The following is a 20,000-nucleotide window of genomic DNA, read 5'->3' as shown; positions in this document are numbered from 1 at the left end:
AGTGACAAAATAACGCCAACATGTTCCTATTTACATGTTGTGATTTGTATAGTCACAGCGTGTACAGATAACAAGGTCACATGACACACAGCCATCTTCTAACCGTATACATACTGGGAACTATATTCTCAGAAGGCGAAGCACTGCTACTCTCTGCTCGGGGCTTCTCAGGGCCTTAGAAGACGGCTGTGTGTCACGTGGATCTGATTGGTTGATTTGGCCCGTCTATCACCAACATAGGTGATAGACAGATGGTTCATCCAATCAAATAACCAGTATTCTGCCCCTTCCCAAAAGTTCTCCAACGGAAAGTTCCCAGATGGATATGCCGAGCAAATGCGAAGCAATCCATCTGGCGGAGTCAGGTTACAGTGACATAGGCCTAGTTGAGATTACTGGGGGGGTTGTCATGTGTGAATTATGCCTATGTAACATGCCGTTCTCCGTCTCAGGAAATGGGAGAGAGGTAAAGTCCTCGTTTTCGACGAGTCCTGCGTGTCAGTGTTACTCAAAAGCTGTCTGGCCCGTACGGGGATCGAACCCGCGACCTTGGCGTTATTAGCACCACGCTCTAACCAACTGAGCTAACCGGCCATGGAGAGCTAGGGAGGTCCCGGGGCAGGTCTGCATGTATTGAACAAGCGACAAAAACATTGTTGGGAAAAAAAAAGAACACTTGAAAAAAGCTACAAAAACATGTCCAAATAACACTTAAAGAAGGCCACAGAAATGTAGAAAAAGGCAACAAAACCTTGAAAAAAGATAAACTAAAACATTTAAAAGTGTCCAAAAAAAAAAAACGTGGGGGGAAGCGAGGTGAACTTTTCCTGCTACAGAAAGACACTTTGTTTCACTCACTATGACTCTAGAGTCACTTACTCACTCTGAAGATAATCACTGTCACTCTCTCACTAAGACTTGTGAGACAAACACACACACACACACACACACACCGGTCCTGCTATTATCGACACACGTTCAAACTTCAGACCAAGGGTTAGCTCTGCGTGGAGCCTCCGAAGAACCATAAATCACCCTTTTCTGTGAAAGTAATAACTCTGTGTTGTTATTTTTTTACTCATGTGTTTTCACTTGTTTCCTCTCACTGAAACTGTGTGACAGTGTTACTCAAAAGCTGTTTGGCCCGTACGGGGATCGAACCCGCGACCTTGGCGTTATTAGCACCACGCTCTAACCAACTGAGCTAACCGGCCACATGAGAATGGCCTCACTTATGAAAGGAAAGTGACCTTTCTGTAGTTCTGATTGTTTGTAGAAGAGTCAGACGTAAACATCCCAATGGGTCCAACCTTGGGGGGTTAGAGATCTATCTTGGGAGGTCCCGGGACATGTCTGCATGGATTGAAAAAGGCGACAAAAACACAAAACATTTTCAGAAAAAAAAACTTGAAAAAGGCAACAAAAACATTGAAAAAAAATGTCCAAAAAATCTTGAAAAAGGCCACAAAAATATAGAAAAAAGCAAAAAAAAAAAACGTTGAAAAAAGTGTCAAAAAAGAATAAAATAAAACTTGAAAAAGGCCACAAAAATATAGAAAAAAAGAGTAAAAAAAAAACACTTGAAAAAAGCAACAAAAGCGTGATGTGAGTCGAGCGCAGATTTGAGTCGTGCATGCGTAACTTTGCGACAAGTAGCCTCCAAGATGCTAACTGCTTTTTCAGCTAACGTCTATGAGCTAACGTTAGCAATCTAACAATCATAGATAGCTAAAACGTTTTTGAAATGACTGCCATCTTCTGTTATTGTATCTAAAGAGAAAAGTTTATTATTTTATGGATTTCACAAATTTCAGTATGACACGTTATGCCGTAAACCGTTTAAATGTGAGCATGCGCAACTCACATCTGCGTTCGACTCAGATGGGGCTGTGACATTGAGCCAAGTTGAGATTATTGGGGGGGTTGTAATGTGTGAATTATGCCTACGTAACCTGCCGTTCTCCGTGTGCTGCGTCTTCGACGACTCCTGTGTGACTCCAAAAGCTGTCTGGATCAGATTTTTTTACACGTAAGCGCAAGCTTATCTGTCCTCTCTTGTGTCAAAGCAGAGCTCTGAAACACAAACACACACACTCGCACACACGCAGAGCTGCAGACGATGCAAACTACGTGGGCTCTGCAGTTTTGTTGAAGTCACGGAAATGCCGATAAAGTGGTTTCTAGTGTGGTTACAGTTTTTCATAACTTCAAGCAGACAGTGTTTGCTGCGATATGATATTAATGGAGAGCCGATAACGGTTGCGGTGCTGTTGACGTACACTTCCTCGGAGCCGAGCAGGCACAACAGTGGTTTTTATGCCCTGGTGACTGACTGACAGGCTGAGGTTGTAAGGCAAGGCAACTTTATTTCTACAGCAGCTTTCGGTTCTGCCCCTAAAATTTTCAGTTGGGGGCCACTGTGCGCCTAGTGAAAAAAGTTAGTCTGGAGCCCTGCTGCCACCTTTTGCGCGCATCCCGCAGTGCCAGGATGTAAGCAGTAGGGCCGAGATCATCGATGTAAGCCTGCAAAAGCGATGGATACATTTTTAAAAAGGAAAAATGCAAATTCTGATTATCAGGCTACAATGTGTCATTTTGTAAAATTTTTGGTTGGTGGTGTGCCGCGGGATTTTTTTAATGTAAAAAATGTGCCGTGTCTATGTAACCTGCCTAAGTAACGTGCCTACGTAACGTGTCTACGTAACCTGCCTATGTAACATGCCTATGTAACGTCTATGTAACCTGCCTATGTAACGTCTATGTAACCTGCCTATGTAACCTGCCTATGTAACCTGCCTAAGTAACGTGCCTACGTAACGTGCCTACGTAACGTGCCTAAGTAACCTGCCTATGTAACGTCTATGTAACCTGCCTATGTAACCTGCCTATGTAACGTCTATGTAACCTGCCTATGTAACCTGCCTATGTAACGTCTATGTAACCTGCCTATGTAACCTGCCTAAGTAACGTGCCTACGTAACGTGCCTACGTAACGTGCCTACGTAAGGTGCCTATGTAACCTCCCTACGTAACGTGCCTACGTAACCTGCCTATGTAACCTGCCTATGTAACGTCTATGTAATCTGCCTACATAACGTGCCTATGTAACCTGCTTATGTAACGTCTATGTAACCTGCCTATGTAACCTACTTTCGTAACCTGCCTATGTCACCTGCCTACGTAACCTACGTAACGTGCTGTTCTCCGTGTGTCTCAGGGAATGGGAGGAAGGTAAAGTCCTGATCTTCGACGACTCCTTCGAGCACGAGGTCTGGCAGGACGCCGAGCGTTACCGGCTCATCTTCATCGTGGACGTGTGGCACCCGGAGTTAACGGCGTACCAGCGGCAGACGCTGAGCCCCATTTAGACCGAAGGAACCACGGCAGACCCGGTAAGAACCGACAGACGGACAGACAGACAGACAGACACTTATCGGACCAGACGCTGCTTCCCTCGGTGGATTAACGGAGTCGGAGAAGAATCATGTTTTGTTTTTTGCCGTTTTGTGTGTGAGGATGAACTAAATGGTTGTCTGTCGAAGGATCACACCCTTGGACCAAAGAAATGAAAAAGTTACTACTGACGTTACAACCTTTCGCCCAAAAAAGGCAAACACAGAGTACTTGTTTTAGCCCGGATTTAACCCTGGTTAGCCCGGATTTAACCCGGGTTAGCCCTGTTTGGACCGGGTTAGCCCTGTTTGGACCAGGTTAGCCCTGTTTGGACCGGGTTAGCCCTGTTCAGACCTTCTCTTCTCTCCTTCCTCTCTTTCTCTCCTCTTCTCTCTTTCTCTCCCCTTCTCTCCTTCTTCCTCTTTCTCTCATCTTCTCTCCTTCCTCTCCTCTTCTCTCCTTCCTCTTTCTCTCATCTTCTCTCCTTCCTCTCCTCTTCTCTCCTTCCTCTTTCTCTCATCTTCTCTCCTTCTTCCTCTCCTCTTCTCTCCTTCCTCTTTTTCTCATCTTCTCTCCTTCCTCTCCTCTTCTCTCCTTCCTCTTTCTCTCATCTTCTCTCCTTCTTCCTCTTCTCTTCTCTCCTTCCTTTCTCTCATCTACTCTCCTTCTTCCTCTACTCTTCTCTCTTTCCTCCTCTCTTTCTCCCCTCTTCTCTTCTCTTCTTTAGCCCTGATTTAGCCCAGGTTAACCCTGTTTGGACCAGGTTCAAGTTACCAACAGTTATGGACTCCTTCTGAACAGGTGGAAATGTTTTTGGGAAAGTTACGGACGTCCTCTGCAGGGCCAGCTTCTTCTTTTCTTTTCCCAAACCTCACGACTAGTTCTTGGGTCTCGAACCCTAAAACCATCTCTCTGATCTCTAAATCTCTCTGCTCTCTAAATCTCTGCTCTCAAAATCTCTGCTCTCGAAATGTCTGCTCTCTAAATCTCTCTGCTCTCGAAATCTCTCTGCTCTCGAAATCTCTCTGCTCTCGAAATCTCTGCTCTCAAAATCTCTGCTCTTGAAATCTCTGCTCTAGAAATCTCTCTGCTCTCGAAATCTTTCTGCTCTCGAAATCTCTGCTCTCAAAATCTCTGTTCTTGAAATCTCTGCTCTCTCTGCTCTCGAGAAATCTCTCTGCTCTCTCTGCTCTAAATCTTTTTCTGCTCTCTCGAAATCTGCTCTGCTCTCAAAATCTCTGTTCTCGAAATCTCTCTGCTCTTGAAATCTCTCTGCTCTCGAAATCTCTGCTCTCGAAATCTCTCTGCTCTCGAAATCTCTCTGCTCTCGAAATCTCTTTTCTTGAAATCTCTGCTCTCGAAATGTCTGCTCTCTAAATCTCTGCTCTCGAAATCTCTCTGCTCTCAAAATCTCTCTGCTCTCGAAATCTCTCTGCTCTCGAAATCTCGTCCATATTTTGGAGATGAATTGTGAAACGAGAGTTGTAACACTAAAAGATGAAATTGTCTCTGTACGGTTCTGATAACCACGATGCTTTCTTTATTTCAGTGTATTCTGTTTTTTTTTTTTTTCTTCACGTTTGCACAAAAACAACAAAACTCAAGATGTTAAAAAGATTTATATTTATATTAAAAATAAATAAATACTGAAAAAAATCCAAACCTCCAAAAAAAAAAGAAAAGTGTGTTTTTATTTCTTTGGATTCCGGTTTATTGACTTTGTGTTTGACTGGTTCTTCCTCTCTTCCTCTCTTTCTCTCCTTTCTCATTCTCTCCTCTCCTTCTCTCCTTCTTCCCCTCTTTCTCTCCTTCTTTATGTCTTTCTCGCCTTCTTCCTCTTTCTCATTGTTCCTCTCTTTCTCAAATTCTTTCTCTTCCTCTCTTTCACTCATTCTTTCTCTCTTCTCCTTTCTCTATTCCTCTCCTTATTTGTCTCTTTCTCTCATTCTTCCTCTCTTTTTCTCCAATCATCTCCTTTCTCTCCTCCCTCTCTTTCTCTCATCTTCTCTCCTTCCTCTCTTCTTCTCTCCTACCTCTTTCTCTCCTATTCTTTCCCTTGTCTCTTTCTCTCATATTCTTTCCTTCCTCTCTTTCTCTCCTATTCTCTTTCCTCTTTCTCTCCCATTCTCCCTCTCTTCCTCTTTCTCTCCTCTTCTCTCCTTCCTCTTTCTCTTCTCTTCTCTCCTTCATCTTTCTCTCCTCTTCTCTCCTTATTCCTCTCCTTGTTTCCTCTTCTCTTCTCTCCTTGTTTCCTCTTTTCTCCTCTCGTTGTGTCCTTTCCTTGTTTCCGCTCATCTCCTTATATTCTTTTCTCTCCTCTTCTTGTCTCCTCTCTTTGTTCCTTATTTCCTCTCCTCCTCTACGCCTCTCCTCTCTGTAGTCTGTGAATTATTGGGCCTGTGTTTAGAAAAACATGTTGGCTTTTCAAAATAAAAGCCCTGCGGTTAAATGAAAAACAGCCCAGTCCCGTTGGTGTAAATGTTTACTTCTATACATTCATTGAAAGGAAATACATTACATTAGTGTAGCCCTGATGACGAGTTCAAAACACCGCACACAATCATGACCAACCTGGCCTTCATATTTTACAAATAATCCACAGTTCACCAAGATATTTTCAAAGTAAAATCATCAACCTGCACATGTTCTTAACCCTCTGAGGTCTAACAGTATTTTTTATACAGCTTCTTAAATTCTTCCTTTAAGGGTTTTTACCTATAACTGATCCCTGTGTATTTCATATTAAAATGGTCAGAACAAACTCAGCTTTCTGTAAAGTGACGCCCAAATGTTTTCCAGAGCAACGTATAAAGACATAATTTGGCCCTAAAACAGAAATATTTCTCAAATTTCTTGTTTAAATGAGTTTACAAAAATCTTGGTTTCACAAAAGTAGCATAATATATGAATAAAATAGTAAATAAATGTCTACACAAACATACGCACACATACAGAGACAGAGACACACACACACACACACAGAGCCACACACACAGACACAAACACAGAGACACACATATACACAAACACACAGAAAGAGACACACACACACAGAGTCATACACACAGAGATCCCCACACACAGACACACGCACAGAAAGAGACACACACACACAGAGCCACACACACACACAGACACACACACACACAGAGACACACACACACACAGAGAGACAGACACACACACATCTTTCGTCCTCAGAGGGTTTTAACAAGTCTTTTTTTTTCCTGATTTCTGACAGAAAATAAAAGTATTTACGTCGCAGAAATTGAAGATAATTTGACTTTGAATATCTCGGCATAAAACTGGCCAAGTGTGTCACTTTCTTTGCAGTGTAATAATACTTATAACAATAATATACAATCTTCATAATAATAATACTAATAATAAGTTACAATAGAAACAATCTTTCCCCCTTCTTCTCTGCCCTAGAGGTTAACGGTGATGATTTGGCGTCCTGTGTGTTTCACTTCACAGCACTATACTATACTTTTTTATTTCAGAAAGATATCACTCTGGTAGAACAGTATTTTATTTTAAGTTTTCATGCACATGATCCGGTTATAGTATCTTTGCCCGATTTGCCTGTGCGGTTTGTGGCGACATGTGCGGTGCTTTTATCAGTCCTTCCAGAAAAATGTTGAGTATTTTTGTGATTGTTGCGGGCAAAAAAATCCTTGATTAAGAGGCACGTTTTCTTAAAAAAAGTGATGGAATATGCGGGATATTTATGCAATTTTCCTTTCAAACATCAAACATCCTTTCCAAAATGTTGTCAGACACTAAGAATAATAATCTGAGTCTGTCAGCGACAAAACAAGCACTTTTGTGAACGTAAATACAAGCTGCACAATTGCCCCATTAACTTATATTGTATTTTATTTCGTCAAAGATTGTCGTTCCAAATGAATTAGTCTATGAAATGTCAAAAAGCATCTAACATTTCGGGAGTCTAAAGTGTCAACTGTCAACAAACCTAAAAACTTTCAGTTCATGATGACCATAAAACAAGAAAAACTCCAAAAAATTGGAAAAACCATCAAAACTATCTCATGTTTGGTATTTTCTTAGTAAACAAATATTTGATTATGCGGCACGTTTTTATTAAAAAAAGCGATGGAATATGCTATATGATACAGTATTTATGCAATTTTATGGGCTGAAATTGCGGGAACTTGCAAAAACTGCGGTTTGACGAAAAAGAGAAAAAAAAGCGACTCAGAGCTTGCCGTAAAGCAGTATCTCCAGCCGTATATGTGTATGACGTCACTGACATTTTAAAAAGCTTTTTAGAACAAAAAAACGACTTAAAATAATTCTAACACCCAGCAGTGTGTACTGTATTTTCTTAGCCTCCCCTTTCGAATGCAACATTCAAATTACTAGACAAAATATTATATCCTGAGAAAAGTGGATTTTGAGGGGTGTAGCTCCATAGAGTCCCATTCATTCTGCACTGGCCTGTGAGCGCCCCCTATATGGATTTCTGGTGGAACTGCAACAAGTTCAGAAGCCGGAAGTAACGAGAGTGTATACTTCTTCCTATATTAGAAATTCTTTGAGTAAACGCAACATTTTTCAACTTTCTGCTAAGATATATTATGGGACTTTTTTGCAACAAAAATGCGGTGTCCGCATAAATATGCGGACTTTGGCTGATTATGCGTTGAATTATGTGATCACATAATCACGTTTTTCTGGAGGGACTGTTTTATTTTGAAATGCTTGTGCGAAGTTGTGTCGTGACTTTTATTTTTTTTTATTTTACATGTTAGAAAAAATTTGAAATTATTCTACCAATGTGAAGTTTCTTTCTTCCATCCTTCCTTGTTTTTTTTTAATCGCTGATGAGTGTTTCCTACCCCTTTTGACTCTCTTTCTCTTTCAGATTATCGGGACATTAAAAGACAGTTAAATTAAAAGTATTTTGATTCATATTTTTAAGGAAAATACTCCAGCAAGTAGATGAAGCCGCCATGTCACAGCAGCTCAAAAAACCCGAAAAAAAAAATTATATTAGATTCACAGCTCAGCAAACGCGGAAGATAAATCCTCCTCCAAAACATTTAAATTTGGTTTCACCAACAAGGATTGTTTTTAACCAAGGGGTAAAGGGTCATTTCGTCATTTTTTTCCTGGACCCTATTTTCCTACGTTTTTGTGTGTAAGTGACTGATGGTAACAACAATCTTTGACATTGGTCCAGTATTTAGCGTGAACACTGTAACCTGCAACCACAGACCAGGGCTGCAATGTTACCGTACGGGGCAAATGTTCATTGTCACTTTGGTCCACTAAAAGTGCTTTTTGTTGCCGCTGACAGACTCAGATTATTATTCTAAGTGTCTGACAACATTATGGAAAGGATCCCGACAGAGATGGACCTTTAAAACCTCTTTGAGACCTTTCTGTTTAACCAGAAACAGCTCTGAAGTCGCTAGTGCTAAACCCACCAGACTCCATTTAAAAAAACAATACTTTAAGCGTGTATAGAGCCAACATATCTTCACATGTAAATCAGTAAACTATGTGTTTATTTCAACCAGAAATAGAGTTGTGATAGTTGGGAAAGTGGAAAGACGACTCAAAACGGCTTATCATAGTTTTATTTTGTTTCCGTCCACTTTGAATGAAGAGTATTTCACGATGCTAAAATTACTGTTTATTTACATGGAGTCTGGTGGGTTGTTTTTGGTAATGTTTTTAAGTTTAAATAAAGGATCTTAGTCTTTAACAGAAAGGTTGACCTCCTTAAACATCCTTTCCATAATGTTGTCAGACACTTAGAATAATAATCTGAGTCTGTCAGCGGCAAAACGAGCACTTTTGTGAACGCAAATACAAGCTGCACAATTGTTATTAACTTGTATTGTAGCTTATTTTGTCAAAGATTGTTGTTCCAAATGAATGAAATGTCAAAAAGCATCTAACGTTTTGGGAGACTAAAGTGTCAACTGTCAACAAACCTAAAAACATTCAGTTTATGATGAACATAAAACAAGAAAAAAAAACAAAATTTGAAAAACCATCAAAACTATGTCATGTTTGCTATTTTCTTAGTAAATGAATGAGAGGAATTCAGTATTTATCCAATATGTTTGAGATTTGTACACTGCAAACAAAAGCTGCTAAAAAGTTGTAAATATAAAAATAAATAAATAAAATACGGTAAATTAATAAAGTAAATAAATAAAATATAGTAAATAAATAAAATAAATAAATAAAATACGGTAAATAAATGCATCGTAACCACATTTACATACAGACACAGAAATACAGATTTCTTTTTGAATTAATGATAATAATTTAGTTATGTCCTGCATTTATTTGTTTATTTCAACATTTATTTTAATACTGATTTTTTTCAAATTTTTTTATATATCAATTTATTTATGGATACTTAAGTCATTTTTCATCCTCCGTAGCTAAAAGATAATTCGTCATTCTTTGAATGAAGACAATCTGGGAAAACATAAACAAAATATAGGCTAAAAATATAATAAAACGGGGCAACATTATACTTCCTGTTTAGTTGTTATTGTCCTAAAACTTAGAGAATGCTTCCCCCAAACTTTGGTTAATCTTATCCTGCTCTCTAGTCCTTGTTGGTGAAAACTGGCTCTGAATATTTCTTAATTAAAGATATGATTTATATATTTTTTCTTTCTGTCGTCAATCTGTTCTCAAAGGTTTAAATAAAGTTTTAGTGACTCGGCGCAAAGAAACAGTTTAAATGTGTTCGTCTTACATTCCTGCGTGTGTCTGACAGGATTAATGATACAAGTTAAAGCAGAAGACGACACACGCGTGTGTGTGTGTGTGTGTGTGTGTGTGTGTGTGTGTGTGTGTGTGTGTGTGTGTGTGTGTGTGTGTGGGTCGTTGACAGATGCTGCTGGCTCAGCTGGGAGGCATTAGACGGCTCAGAGACAGAGTGTGTGTATGTGTGGGTGTCTGTGTGTCTGAGTGAGTGTGTGTCTGTGGCTGTCTGAGTGGGTGTGTGTCTGTGTGTGTGTGTGTGTGTGTGTGTGTGAGTTTGTGTCTATGAGTGTGTGTGTGTGTGTGTTTTCTCAGTCCAGGGCCAGTAGTGGTGTGCTGGTCTCTCTGTCTGTTTGTCGGAGAGTTCCTGGTTCCACCGCCGACTGAGACCTGAAACACACACACACACACACACATATTTGTTTGAGGCTACACACTGTTTTAATTTTTAAGCAGCGATTTGAGACAAAAAAGAAGCCGAGACTTTTAGCTCGAGTAGCAGAACAACAAAGTCAGAGCAGGGAGCGCAGTTTGGAGCAAAGACGAAGTTACTGAAGGTCTGTGAGCTATCTAACCCAGTGTTTCTCAAATGGGGGTCCGTGTCCCCCTAGGGGTCCTTTGTTTTCTGTTTCCTCTGTGTGTGTGTGTGTGTGTGCATGTGTGTGTGTGTGTTTTCTGTGTGCGCGTGCGTTTGCGTGCGTACGTGCGTGCGTGCGTATGTATGTGTATGTTTTCTGTTTCCTCTATGTGTTTGTACGTGTATGTGTGTGTATGTCTTTCTGTTTCCTCTGCGTGTTTGTGTGTGCGTTTGCGTGCATGCATGCGTGCGTGCGCGTGTGTGTGTGTGTGTGTGTGTGTGTGTGTGTGGTAGAGCGAGTGAGAGAGTGACAGTGATATTCTTGACAGTGATTAGCGACTCTAGAGTCCTAGTGAGAGGAAGTGTGTCCCATGTTCTTTCTGACCACGATGGGGAATCTGGAGAAGGAGAAGTTACCCCTCTCCTTGATCTCATGCTGTTGATGGAGAAGGAGAACCAGGACATGAGTCGGGGTGGAGAGGTGCACGTCAGAGACTATTGGTATCTCCACGTCTGTTTCTCCGCATAGCATAAATCACGCTACCGACTGATGTTGCCAAAGGGTTCAAATATCCTATTTTTCATTTTTTATTCCACCATGACAAATTAAAAAATTGGATATTTAAACCTTTTTTTTTTCTCTCCAATTTTCTCAACCATCAGTTGCAAGCACCTCTGACCCCAAAGTCTATCTACGATAATATCCAACTCTGCTCTGCCTGGTTGCTGCGCTATCCTGTTGCTTGCAGAGGGAATTTGAAAGACAACCGTTTATCCCGCCCCTCGGATTGAGCCCTGACCAATGGGGAGCTCCTTGATGTGGGTCTGGCTTGTCAGGCTAAAATCCCGCAGTTTTCAAACCCAAAAACGGAGCAGCAGTGTTCCCAAATGTGGCCGTTTTAGTGGCTCGGAAACGCCGGAGTAGTGTGTTAGTTACCTCTTCATGGACTCCCTGTCTCCTCCTCCTCCTCCTCCGCAGTTCTCCCTGACGTGCAGCGCGTCGTAGGTGAGCGTGTACTCGGTCTCGTCGCTGTAGTCCGGGCCCAGCAGTGTCCGGGCCCAGATGCCCATGTCGTACGGAGGCAGAGTCCCACCGAACTCAGACGGCAAACACTCGGGCTGCAGCAGCTGGTGGAGCGAGTTCAGGTTGTTACCGTGGAGGAAGATCTGGGGAGGAGAGGAGAGGAGAAGGGAGGGGAGGAGAGGGGAGGGGGGGAGAAGGAAGGAGAAGGGAGGGGAGGAGAGGGGAGGGGGGGAGAAGGGAGGGGAGGAGAGGGGAGGAAAAGGAAGGAGAAGGGAGGGGAGGAGAGGAGAAGGAAGGAGAAGGAAGGAGGGGATGAGAGAAAGCAAGGGGAGGAGAAGGAAGGAGAGGAAGCAAGGGGAGGAGAAGGGAGGAGAAGGAGAGGAAGCAAGGGGAGGAGAAGGGAGGAGAGGAGAGGAAGCAAGGGGAGGAGAAGGGAGGGGAGGAGAAGGGAGGAGAGGAGAGGAAGCAAGGGGAGGAGAAGGGAGGAGAAGGAGAGGAAGCAAGGGGAGGAGAAGAGAGGAGAGGAGAGGAAGGAAGGGGAGGAGAAGGGAGGGGAGGATAAGGGAGGAGAGGAAGCAAGGGGAGGAGAAGGGAGGAGAGGAGAGGAAGCAAGGGGAGGAGAAGGTAGGAGAGGAGAGGAAGCAAGGGGAGGAGAAGGGAGGAGAGGAAGCAAGGGGAGGAGAAGAGAGGGGAGGAGAAGGGAGGAGAGGAGAAGGGAGGGGAGGAGAGGGGAGGTAAAGGAAAGGTGAGAAAAGGAGGGAATAGAGAAAGATTGAGGAGAGGATAAAGAAGACAAAAGGAAATAAGAAATAAAAGAAGGAAGGAAGCATAAAGAGGAGTGTTAATAATACCAACAAAAAGTAGTTGAAAAAAGAGAAAAGATGAAACAGAAATGAAGGAGATGAGAAGACAAGAAAAGACAGGATGAAAAAATATTGTAGAGAGGAGAGGAGGGGAAAGAGAAAAGAAAAAGGAGAGAGACAGAAGAAAACAGGAGGAAGAAGATAAAGGAAGGAGGGATGAAGATGAAGGAAGGAGGGAGAGGAAGGAAGGAGGGATGAAGAGGAAGGAAGGAGGGATGGAGAGGAAGGATGGATGGAGAGGAAAGAAAGAGGGATGAAGAGGAAGGAAGGAGCAGAGGAAGGAAGGAGGGATGAAGAGGAAGATAAAGGAGTGATGACGAGGAAGGAAGGAGGGATGAAGAGGAATATAAAGGAGTGATGAAGAGGAAGGAAGGAGGGATGAAGAGGAAGTTAGGAGTGATGAAGAGGAAGATTATGGAGTGATGAAGAGGAAGGAAGGACGGATGGAGAGGAAGGAAGGAGTGATGAAGAGGAAGATAAAGGAGGGATGAAGAGGAAGATAAAGGAGTGATGAAGAGGAAGATAAAGGAGGGATGGAGAGGAAGGAAGGAGGGATGAAGAGGAAGATAAAGGAGGGATGGAGAGGAAGGAAGGAGGGATGGAGAGGAAGGAAGGAGGGATGAAGAGGAAGGAAAGAGGGATTGAGAGGAAGGAAGGAAGGATGAAGAGGAAGGAAGGAGGAAAGGAAGGAAGGATGGAGAGCAATGAAGGGGGGATGAAGAGGAAGATAAAGGAGTGATGAAGAGGAAGGAAGGAGGGATGAAGAGGAAGATAAAGGAGTGATGAAGAGGAAGATAAAGGAGGGATGAAGAGGAAGGAAGGAAGGATGAAGAGGAAGGAAGGAGGAAAGGAAGGAGGGATGGAGAGCAAGGAAGGAGGGATGAAGAGGAAGATAAAGGAGTGATGAAGAGGAAGGAAGGAGGGATGAAGAGGAAGGAATGAGTGATGAAGAGGAAGATTATGGAGTGATGAAGAGGAAGGAAGGAGGGATGGAGAGGAAGGAGTGATGAAGAGGAAGATAAAGGAGGGATGGAGAGAAAGGAAGGAGGGATGAAGAGGAAGATAAAGGAGGGGATGTAGAGGAAGGAAGGAGGGATGGAGAGGAAGGAAGGAGGGATGAAGAGGAAGGAAAGAGGGATGGAGAGGAAGGAAGGAGGATGAAGAGGAAGGAAGGACGAAATGAAGGAGGGATTGAGAGGAAGAAAGGAGTGATGAAGAGGAAGATAAAGGAGTGATGAAAAGGAAGGAAGGAGTGATGAAGAGGAAAGAAGGAGGAATGAAGAGGAAGATAAAGGAGTGAGGGATGGAGAGGAAGGAAGGCGGGATGGAGAGGAAGGAAGGAGTGATGAAGAGGAAGGAAGGAGGGATGGAGAGGAAGGAAGGAGGGATGGAGAGGAAGGAAGGAGTGATAAAGAGGAAGGAAGGAAGGAGGGATGAAGAGGAAGATAAAGGATGGAAGGATGAAGAGGAAGATGTGTTTCTCACCCTCTTCCTGGTCTTGTCTTTGAGGAAGGGTTTGATGATGGTGAACATGGCGTGGATGTACCACGGCTGGTTCACAAAGTGGATTCCTCCGAACCGAGCAGGGAAACTGTCCTGAGGAGAGGAGACAAGGAGACAAGGAGAGACGGTTAGAGGAGGAGAGGAGACAAGGAGAGACGGTTAGAGGAGGAGAGGAGAAAACGAGACAAGGAGAGACGGTTAGAGGAGGAGAGGAAACAAGGAGACAAGGAGAGACGGTTAGAGGAGGATAGGAAACAAGGAGACAAGGATAGGACCGAGACAAGGTGAGACGGTTAGAGGAGGAGAGGAAACAAGGAGACAAGGAGAGACGGTTAGAGGAGGAGAGGAGACAAGGAGAGATGGTTAGAGGAGGAGAGGAGACAAGGAGACAAGGAGAGACGGTTAGAGGAGGAGAGGAGAAAATGAGACAAGGAGAGACGGTTAGAGGAGGAGAGGAAACAAGGAGACAAGGAGAGGACCGAGACAATGCAAGATGGTTAGAGGAGGAGAGGAAACAAGGAACCAAGGAGAGACGGTTAGAGGAGGAGAGGAGACAAGGAGAGACGGTTAGAGGAGGAGAAGAAACAAGGAGACAAGGAGAGAAGGTTAGAGCAGGAGAGGAAACATGGAGACAAGAAGAGGACGGAGACAAGGCGAGACGGTTAGAGGAGGAGAGGAAACAAGGAGACAAGGAGAGACGGTTAGAGGAGGATAGGAAACAAGGAGAGAAGGTTAGAGGAGGAGAGGAAACAAGGAGACAAGGAGAGACGTTTAGAGGAGGAGAGGAAACAAGGAGACAAGGAGACAAGGAGAGACGGTTAGAGGAGGAGAGGAAACGAGGAGACAAGGAGAGGACGGAGGGGAGGAAAGGAAACAAGGAGACAAAGAGAGACGGTCAGAGGAGGAGAGGAAAAAAGGAGATAAGGAGAGATGGTTAGAGGAGGATAGGAAACAAGGAGACAAGAAGACAAGGAGAGGACAGAGACAAGGAGAGACGGTTAGAGGAGGAGAGGAAACGAGGAGACATGGAGACAAGGAGATGAAAGAGGGGAGGAGAGGAAACAAGGAGACAAGGAGAGACAGTTAGATGAGGAGAGGAAACAAGGAGACAATGAGAGACGGTTAGAGGAGAGGAAACAAGGAGACAAGGAGAGACAGGCCTGAGTTACCTGGAGGCCCTCGAGGCCTGAGTTTTAGGGATATTGGGTGTGAGGAGTTACCCCCTCGAGGCCAGTTTTAGGAGGGCGGGAGCTGATTTTGGAGGATATTGGGTGTGAGCTGAGTTACCTGGAGGCCCTCGATGGCCAGTTTTAGGATATTGGGCGTGAGCTGAGTTACCTGGAGGCCCTCGATGGCCAGTTTGAGGATTTTGGGAGTTACCTGGAGGCCCTCGGCCAGTTTTAGGATATTGGGGCGCCTGAGTTTACCTGGAGGCCCTTTTAGGATATTGGGCGTGGCTGAGTTACCTGGAGGCCCTCGATGGCCAGTTTGAGGATATTGGGCGTGGCCTGAGTTACCTGGAGGCCCTACCAGTTTTAGGATATTGGGCTGAGTTTAACTGGAGGCCCTCGTTTTTTAGGATATTGGGCGTGGCCTGAGTTACCTGGAGGCCCTCGATGGCCAGTTTTAGGATATTGGGCGTGGCCTGAGTTACCTGGAGGCCCTCGATGGCCAGTTTGAGGATATTGGGCGTGGCCTGAGTTACCTGGAGGCCCTCGGGCCAGTTTGGCCAGTTTGAGGATATTGGGCGGGCCTGAGTTACCTGGAGGCCCTCGATGGCCAGTTTTAGGATATTGGGCGTGGCCTGAGTTTTAACTGGAGGCCCTCGATGGCCAGTTTGAGGATATTGGGCGTGAGGCCCTGAGTTTAGGATATTAGTTTGAGGATATTGGGCGTGGCCTGAGTTACCTGGAGGCCCTCGATGGCCAGTTTGAGGATATTGGGCGTGGCCTGAGTTACCTGGAGGCCCTCGATGGCCAGTTTTAGGATATTGGGCGTGGGCTGAGTTACCTTGAGGCCCTGAGGCCAGTTTTAGGATATTGGGCGGAGGAGGCCCTCGGCCAGTTTTAGCCAGTTTGAGGATATTGGGGATATTGTGGCCTGAGTTTACCTGGAGGCCCTCGATGGCCAGTTTTTAGGATATTGGGCGTGGCCTGAGGCCTGAGTTTAGGATATTGGGCTGGAGGCCCTCGATGGCCAGTTTGAGGATATTGGGCGTGGCCTGAGTTACCTGGAGGCCCTGAGTTACCTGGAGGCCCCTCGGCCCAGTTTTTAGGATATTGGGCGTGGCCTGAGTTACCTGGAGGCCCTGAGGCCAGTTTTAGGATATGGGCGTGGCCCCTGGAGGCCCCCTCGATGGCCAGTTTTAGGATATTGGGCGTGGCCTGAGTTACCTGGAGGCCCTCGATGGCCAGTTTGAGGATATTGGGCGTGGCCTGAGCCTGGAGGCCCTTTAGGATATTGGGCGGAGGCCCCCCTCGATGGCCAGTTTGAGGATATTGGGCGTGGCCTGAGTTACCTGGAGGCCCTCGGCGGCCAGTTTTAGGATATTGGGCGTGGCCTGAGTTACCTGGAGGCCCTCGATGGCCAGTTTTAGGATATTGGGCGTGGCCTGAGTTACCTGGAGGCCCTCGATGGCCAGTTTGAGGATATTGGGCGTGGCCTGAGTTACCTGGAGGCCCTCGATGGCGGCGGCCAGTTTTCGATGGCCAGTTTTAGGATATTGGGCGTGGCCTGAGTTACCTGGAGGCCCCTTGAGGATATTGGGCGTGGCCAGTTTGAGGATATTGGGCGTGGCCTGAGTTTACCTGGAGGCCCTCGATTTTGAGGATATTGGGCGTGGCCTGAGTTTACCTGGAGGCCCTCGATGGCCAGTTTTAGGATATTGGGCGTGAGCTGAGTTACCTGGAGGCCCTCGATGGCCAGTTTGAGGATATTGGGCGGGCCTGAGTTACCTGGAGGCCCTCGATGGTCAGTTTGAGGATATTGGCTGAGTTTAACCCCTCGGGCCAGTTTTAGGATATTGGGCCTGAGTTACCTGGAGGCCCTCGAGGCCAGTTTTTAGGATATTGGGCTGGAGGCCCCTCGATGGCCAGTTTTAGGATATTGGGCGGGCCTGAGTTACCTGGAGGCCCTCGATGGCCAGTTTTAGGATATTGGGCGTGGCCTGAGTTACCTGGAGGCCCTCGATGGCCAGTTTTAGGATATTGGGCGTGGCCTGAGTTACCTGGAGGCCCTCGATGGCCAGTTTGAGGATATTGGGCGTGGCCTGAGTTACCTGGAGGCCCTCGATGGTCAGTTTTAGGATATTGGGCAGGTTTGAGGATGGCCAGTTTGGGGGCGTGGCCTGGCCAGTTTACCTGGAGGGCCTCGTTGGCCAGTTTGAGGATATTGGGCGTGGCCTGAGTTACCTGGAGGCCCTCGATGGCCAGTTTGAGGATAGTTTGGGATATTGGGCGTGGCCTGAGTTACCTGGAGGCCCTCGATGGCCAGTTTTAGGATATTGGGCGGGCCTGAGTTTACCTGGAGGCCCTCGATGGCCAGTTTTAGGATAGGGCCTGAGTTGAGTTTGGAGGCCCTCGGCGGCCAGTTTTAGGATATTGGGCGGGCCTGAGTTACCTGGAGGCCCTCGATGGCCAGTTTGAGGATATTGGGCGTGGCCTGAGTTTGAGGATGGAGGCCCTCGTTATGGCCAGTTTTAGGATATTGGGCCTGAGTTACCTGGAGGCCCTCGATGGCCAGTTTAGAGCTGAGTTACCTGGAGGCCCTCGATGGCCAGTTTGAGGATATTGGGCGGGCCTGAGTTACCTGGAGGCCCTCGATGGTCAGTTTTAGGATATTGGGCGTGAGCCTGAGTTTAACTGGAGGCCCTCGATGGCCAGTTTGAGGATATTGGGCTGAGTGAGTTAACTGGAGGCCCTCGGCGGCCAGTTTGAGGATATTGGGCGTGCCTGAGTTACCTGGAGGCCCTCGATGGCAGTTTTAGGATATTGGGCCTGAGTTTAACTGGAGGCCCTCGATGGCCAGTTTGAGGATATTGGGCGTGGCCTGAGTTACCTGGAGGCCCTCGGCGGCCAGTTTTAGGATATTGGGCGTGGCCTGAGTTTAACTGGAGGCCCTCGATGGCCAGTTTTAGGATATTGGGCGTGGCCTGAGTTACCTGGAGGCCCTACCAGTTTTTGGGATATTGGCCCTGAGTTTAACCTGGAGGCCCTCGGCCCAGTTTGAGGATATTGGGCGGGCCTGAGTTACCTGGAGGAGGCCCCTTACCTGGAGGCCCTGGCCAGTTTTAGGATATTGGGCGTGGCCTGAGTTACCTGGAGGCCCTCGATGGCCAGTTTGAGGATATTGGGCGTGAGTTACCTGGAGGCCCTTAGGATATTGGGCGTGAGCTGAGTTAGGAGGCCCCTCATGGCCAGTTTGAGGATATTGGGCGGGCCTGAGTTACCTGGAGGCCCTCGAGGCCAGTTTTAGGATATTGGGCGGGCCTGAGTTACCTGGAGGCCCTCGATGGCCAGTTTTAGGATATTGGGCGTGGCCTGAGTTACCTGGAGGCCCTCGATGGCCAGTTTTAGGATATTGGGCGTGGCCTGAGTTACCTGGAGGCCCTCGATGGCCAGTTTTTGGATATTGGGCGTGGCCTGAGTTACCTGGAGGGATATTGGGCCCTGAGTTACCTGGAGGCCCTCGGCCAGTTTTAGGATATTGGGCGTGGCCTGAGTTACCTGGAGGCCCTCGATGGCCAGTTTTAGGATATTGGGCGTGAGCTGAGTTACCTGGAGGCCCTCGATGGCCAGTTTGAGGATATTGGGCGTGGCCTGAGTTACCTGGAGGCCCTCGAGGATTTGGGCGTGGCCTGAGTTACCTGGAGGCCCTCGATGGCCAGTTTGAGGATATTGGGCGTGGCCTGAGTTTACCTGGAGGCCCTCGATGGCCAGTTTGAGGATATTGGGCGTGGCCTGAGTTACCTGGAGGCCCTCGATGGCCAGTTTGAGGATATTGGGCGTGGCCTGAGTTACCTGGAGGCCCTCGATGGTCAGTTTTAGGATATTGGGCGTGAGCTGAGTTTAACTGGAGGCCCTCGATGGCCAGTTTGAGGATATTGGGCGTGGCCTGAGTTACCTGGAGGCCCTCGATGGCCAGTTTTAGGATATTGGGCGGGCCTGAGTTACCTGGAGGCCCTCGATGGCCAGTTTTAGGATATTGGGCGTGGCCTGAGTTACCTGGAGGCCCTCGATGGCCAGTTTGAGGATATTGGGCGTGGCCTGAGTTACCTGGAGGCCCTCGATGGCCAGTTTTAGGATATTGGGCGTGGCCTGAGTTACCTGGAGGTCCTCGGCCCAGTTTAGGATGGCCTGAGGAGGCCCTTTGAGGATATTGGGCGTGGCCTGAGTTACCTGGAGGCCCTCGATGGCCAGTTTTAGGATATTGGGCGGGCCTGAGTTACCTGGAGGCCCTCGATGGCCAGTTTTAGGATATTGGGCGGGCCTGAGTTTTGGAGGCCCTCGATGGCCAGTTTGAGGATATTGGGCGTGGCCTGAGTTACCTGGAGGCCCTCGATGGCCAGTTTTAGGATATTGGGCGTGGCCTGAGTTACCTGGAGGCCCTCGATGGCCAGTTTTAGGATATTGGGCGGGCCTGAGTTACCTGGAGGCCCTCGATGGCCAGTTTGAGGATATTGGGCGTGAGCAGTTTTAGGATGGCCAGTTTGGGATATTGGGCGGCCTGAGTTACCTGGAGGCCCTCGATGGCCAGTTTGAGGATATTGAGGATACCTGGAGGCCCTCGATGGCCAGTTTTAGGATATTGGGCGTGAGCTGAGTTACCTGGAGGCCCTCGATGGCCAGTTTGAGGATATTGGGCGGCCTGAGTTACCTGGAGGCCC

At 46.4% G+C, this 20,000-nt stretch overlaps 2 protein-coding genes and 2 non-coding genes across 8 annotated transcripts in view; 1 reads left to right on the top strand and 3 right to left on the bottom strand.

Moving 5' to 3' along the window:
* unm_hu7910 (un-named hu7910) overlaps window positions 1–3,819 on the top strand; it is a 92,445-nt gene extending 88,626 nt beyond the window's left edge. For all 5 annotated transcript variants that reach the window (XM_028569004.1, XM_028569003.1, XM_028569001.1 and 2 more), the window contains one exon: window positions 3,218–3,819. In XM_028569004.1, the coding sequence (XP_028424805.1) occupies window positions 3,218–3,368 (151 nt within the window). In that variant the 3' untranslated portion in view covers window positions 3,369–3,819. The remainder of the gene's footprint in view (window positions 1–3,217) is intronic.
* trnai-aau (transfer RNA isoleucine (anticodon AAU)) lies at window positions 521–594 on the bottom strand. Its single transcript has one exon. It is a non-coding gene; the product is annotated as a tRNA-Ile (tRNA).
* On the bottom strand, window positions 1,141–1,214 carry trnai-aau (transfer RNA isoleucine (anticodon AAU)). The gene has a single exon. It is a non-coding gene; the product is annotated as a tRNA-Ile (tRNA).
* A 6,633-nt stretch (window positions 3,820–10,452) lies between the features above and the next one.
* Window positions 10,453–20,000, bottom strand: part of LOC114548956 (clavesin-1) — a 22,189-nt gene continuing 12,641 nt past the window's right edge. The window contains exons 5-7 of the mRNA XM_028569009.1: window positions 14,099–14,209; window positions 11,664–11,893; window positions 10,453–10,539 (exon numbers count right to left, since the gene is read on the bottom strand). Coding sequence (XP_028424810.1) covers window positions 10,461–10,539; window positions 11,664–11,893; window positions 14,099–14,209 — 420 coding nt within the window. The 3' untranslated portion in view covers window positions 10,453–10,460. The remainder of the gene's footprint in view (window positions 10,540–11,663; window positions 11,894–14,098; window positions 14,210–20,000) is intronic.

Source organism: Perca flavescens, chromosome 22, assembly GCF_004354835.1.
Source record: "Perca flavescens isolate YP-PL-M2 chromosome 22, PFLA_1.0, whole genome shotgun sequence".
NCBI classification, from domain to species: Eukaryota; Metazoa; Chordata; class Actinopteri; order Perciformes; family Percidae; genus Perca; species Perca flavescens.
This window is presented reverse-complemented; position numbering and strand designations above follow the sequence as displayed.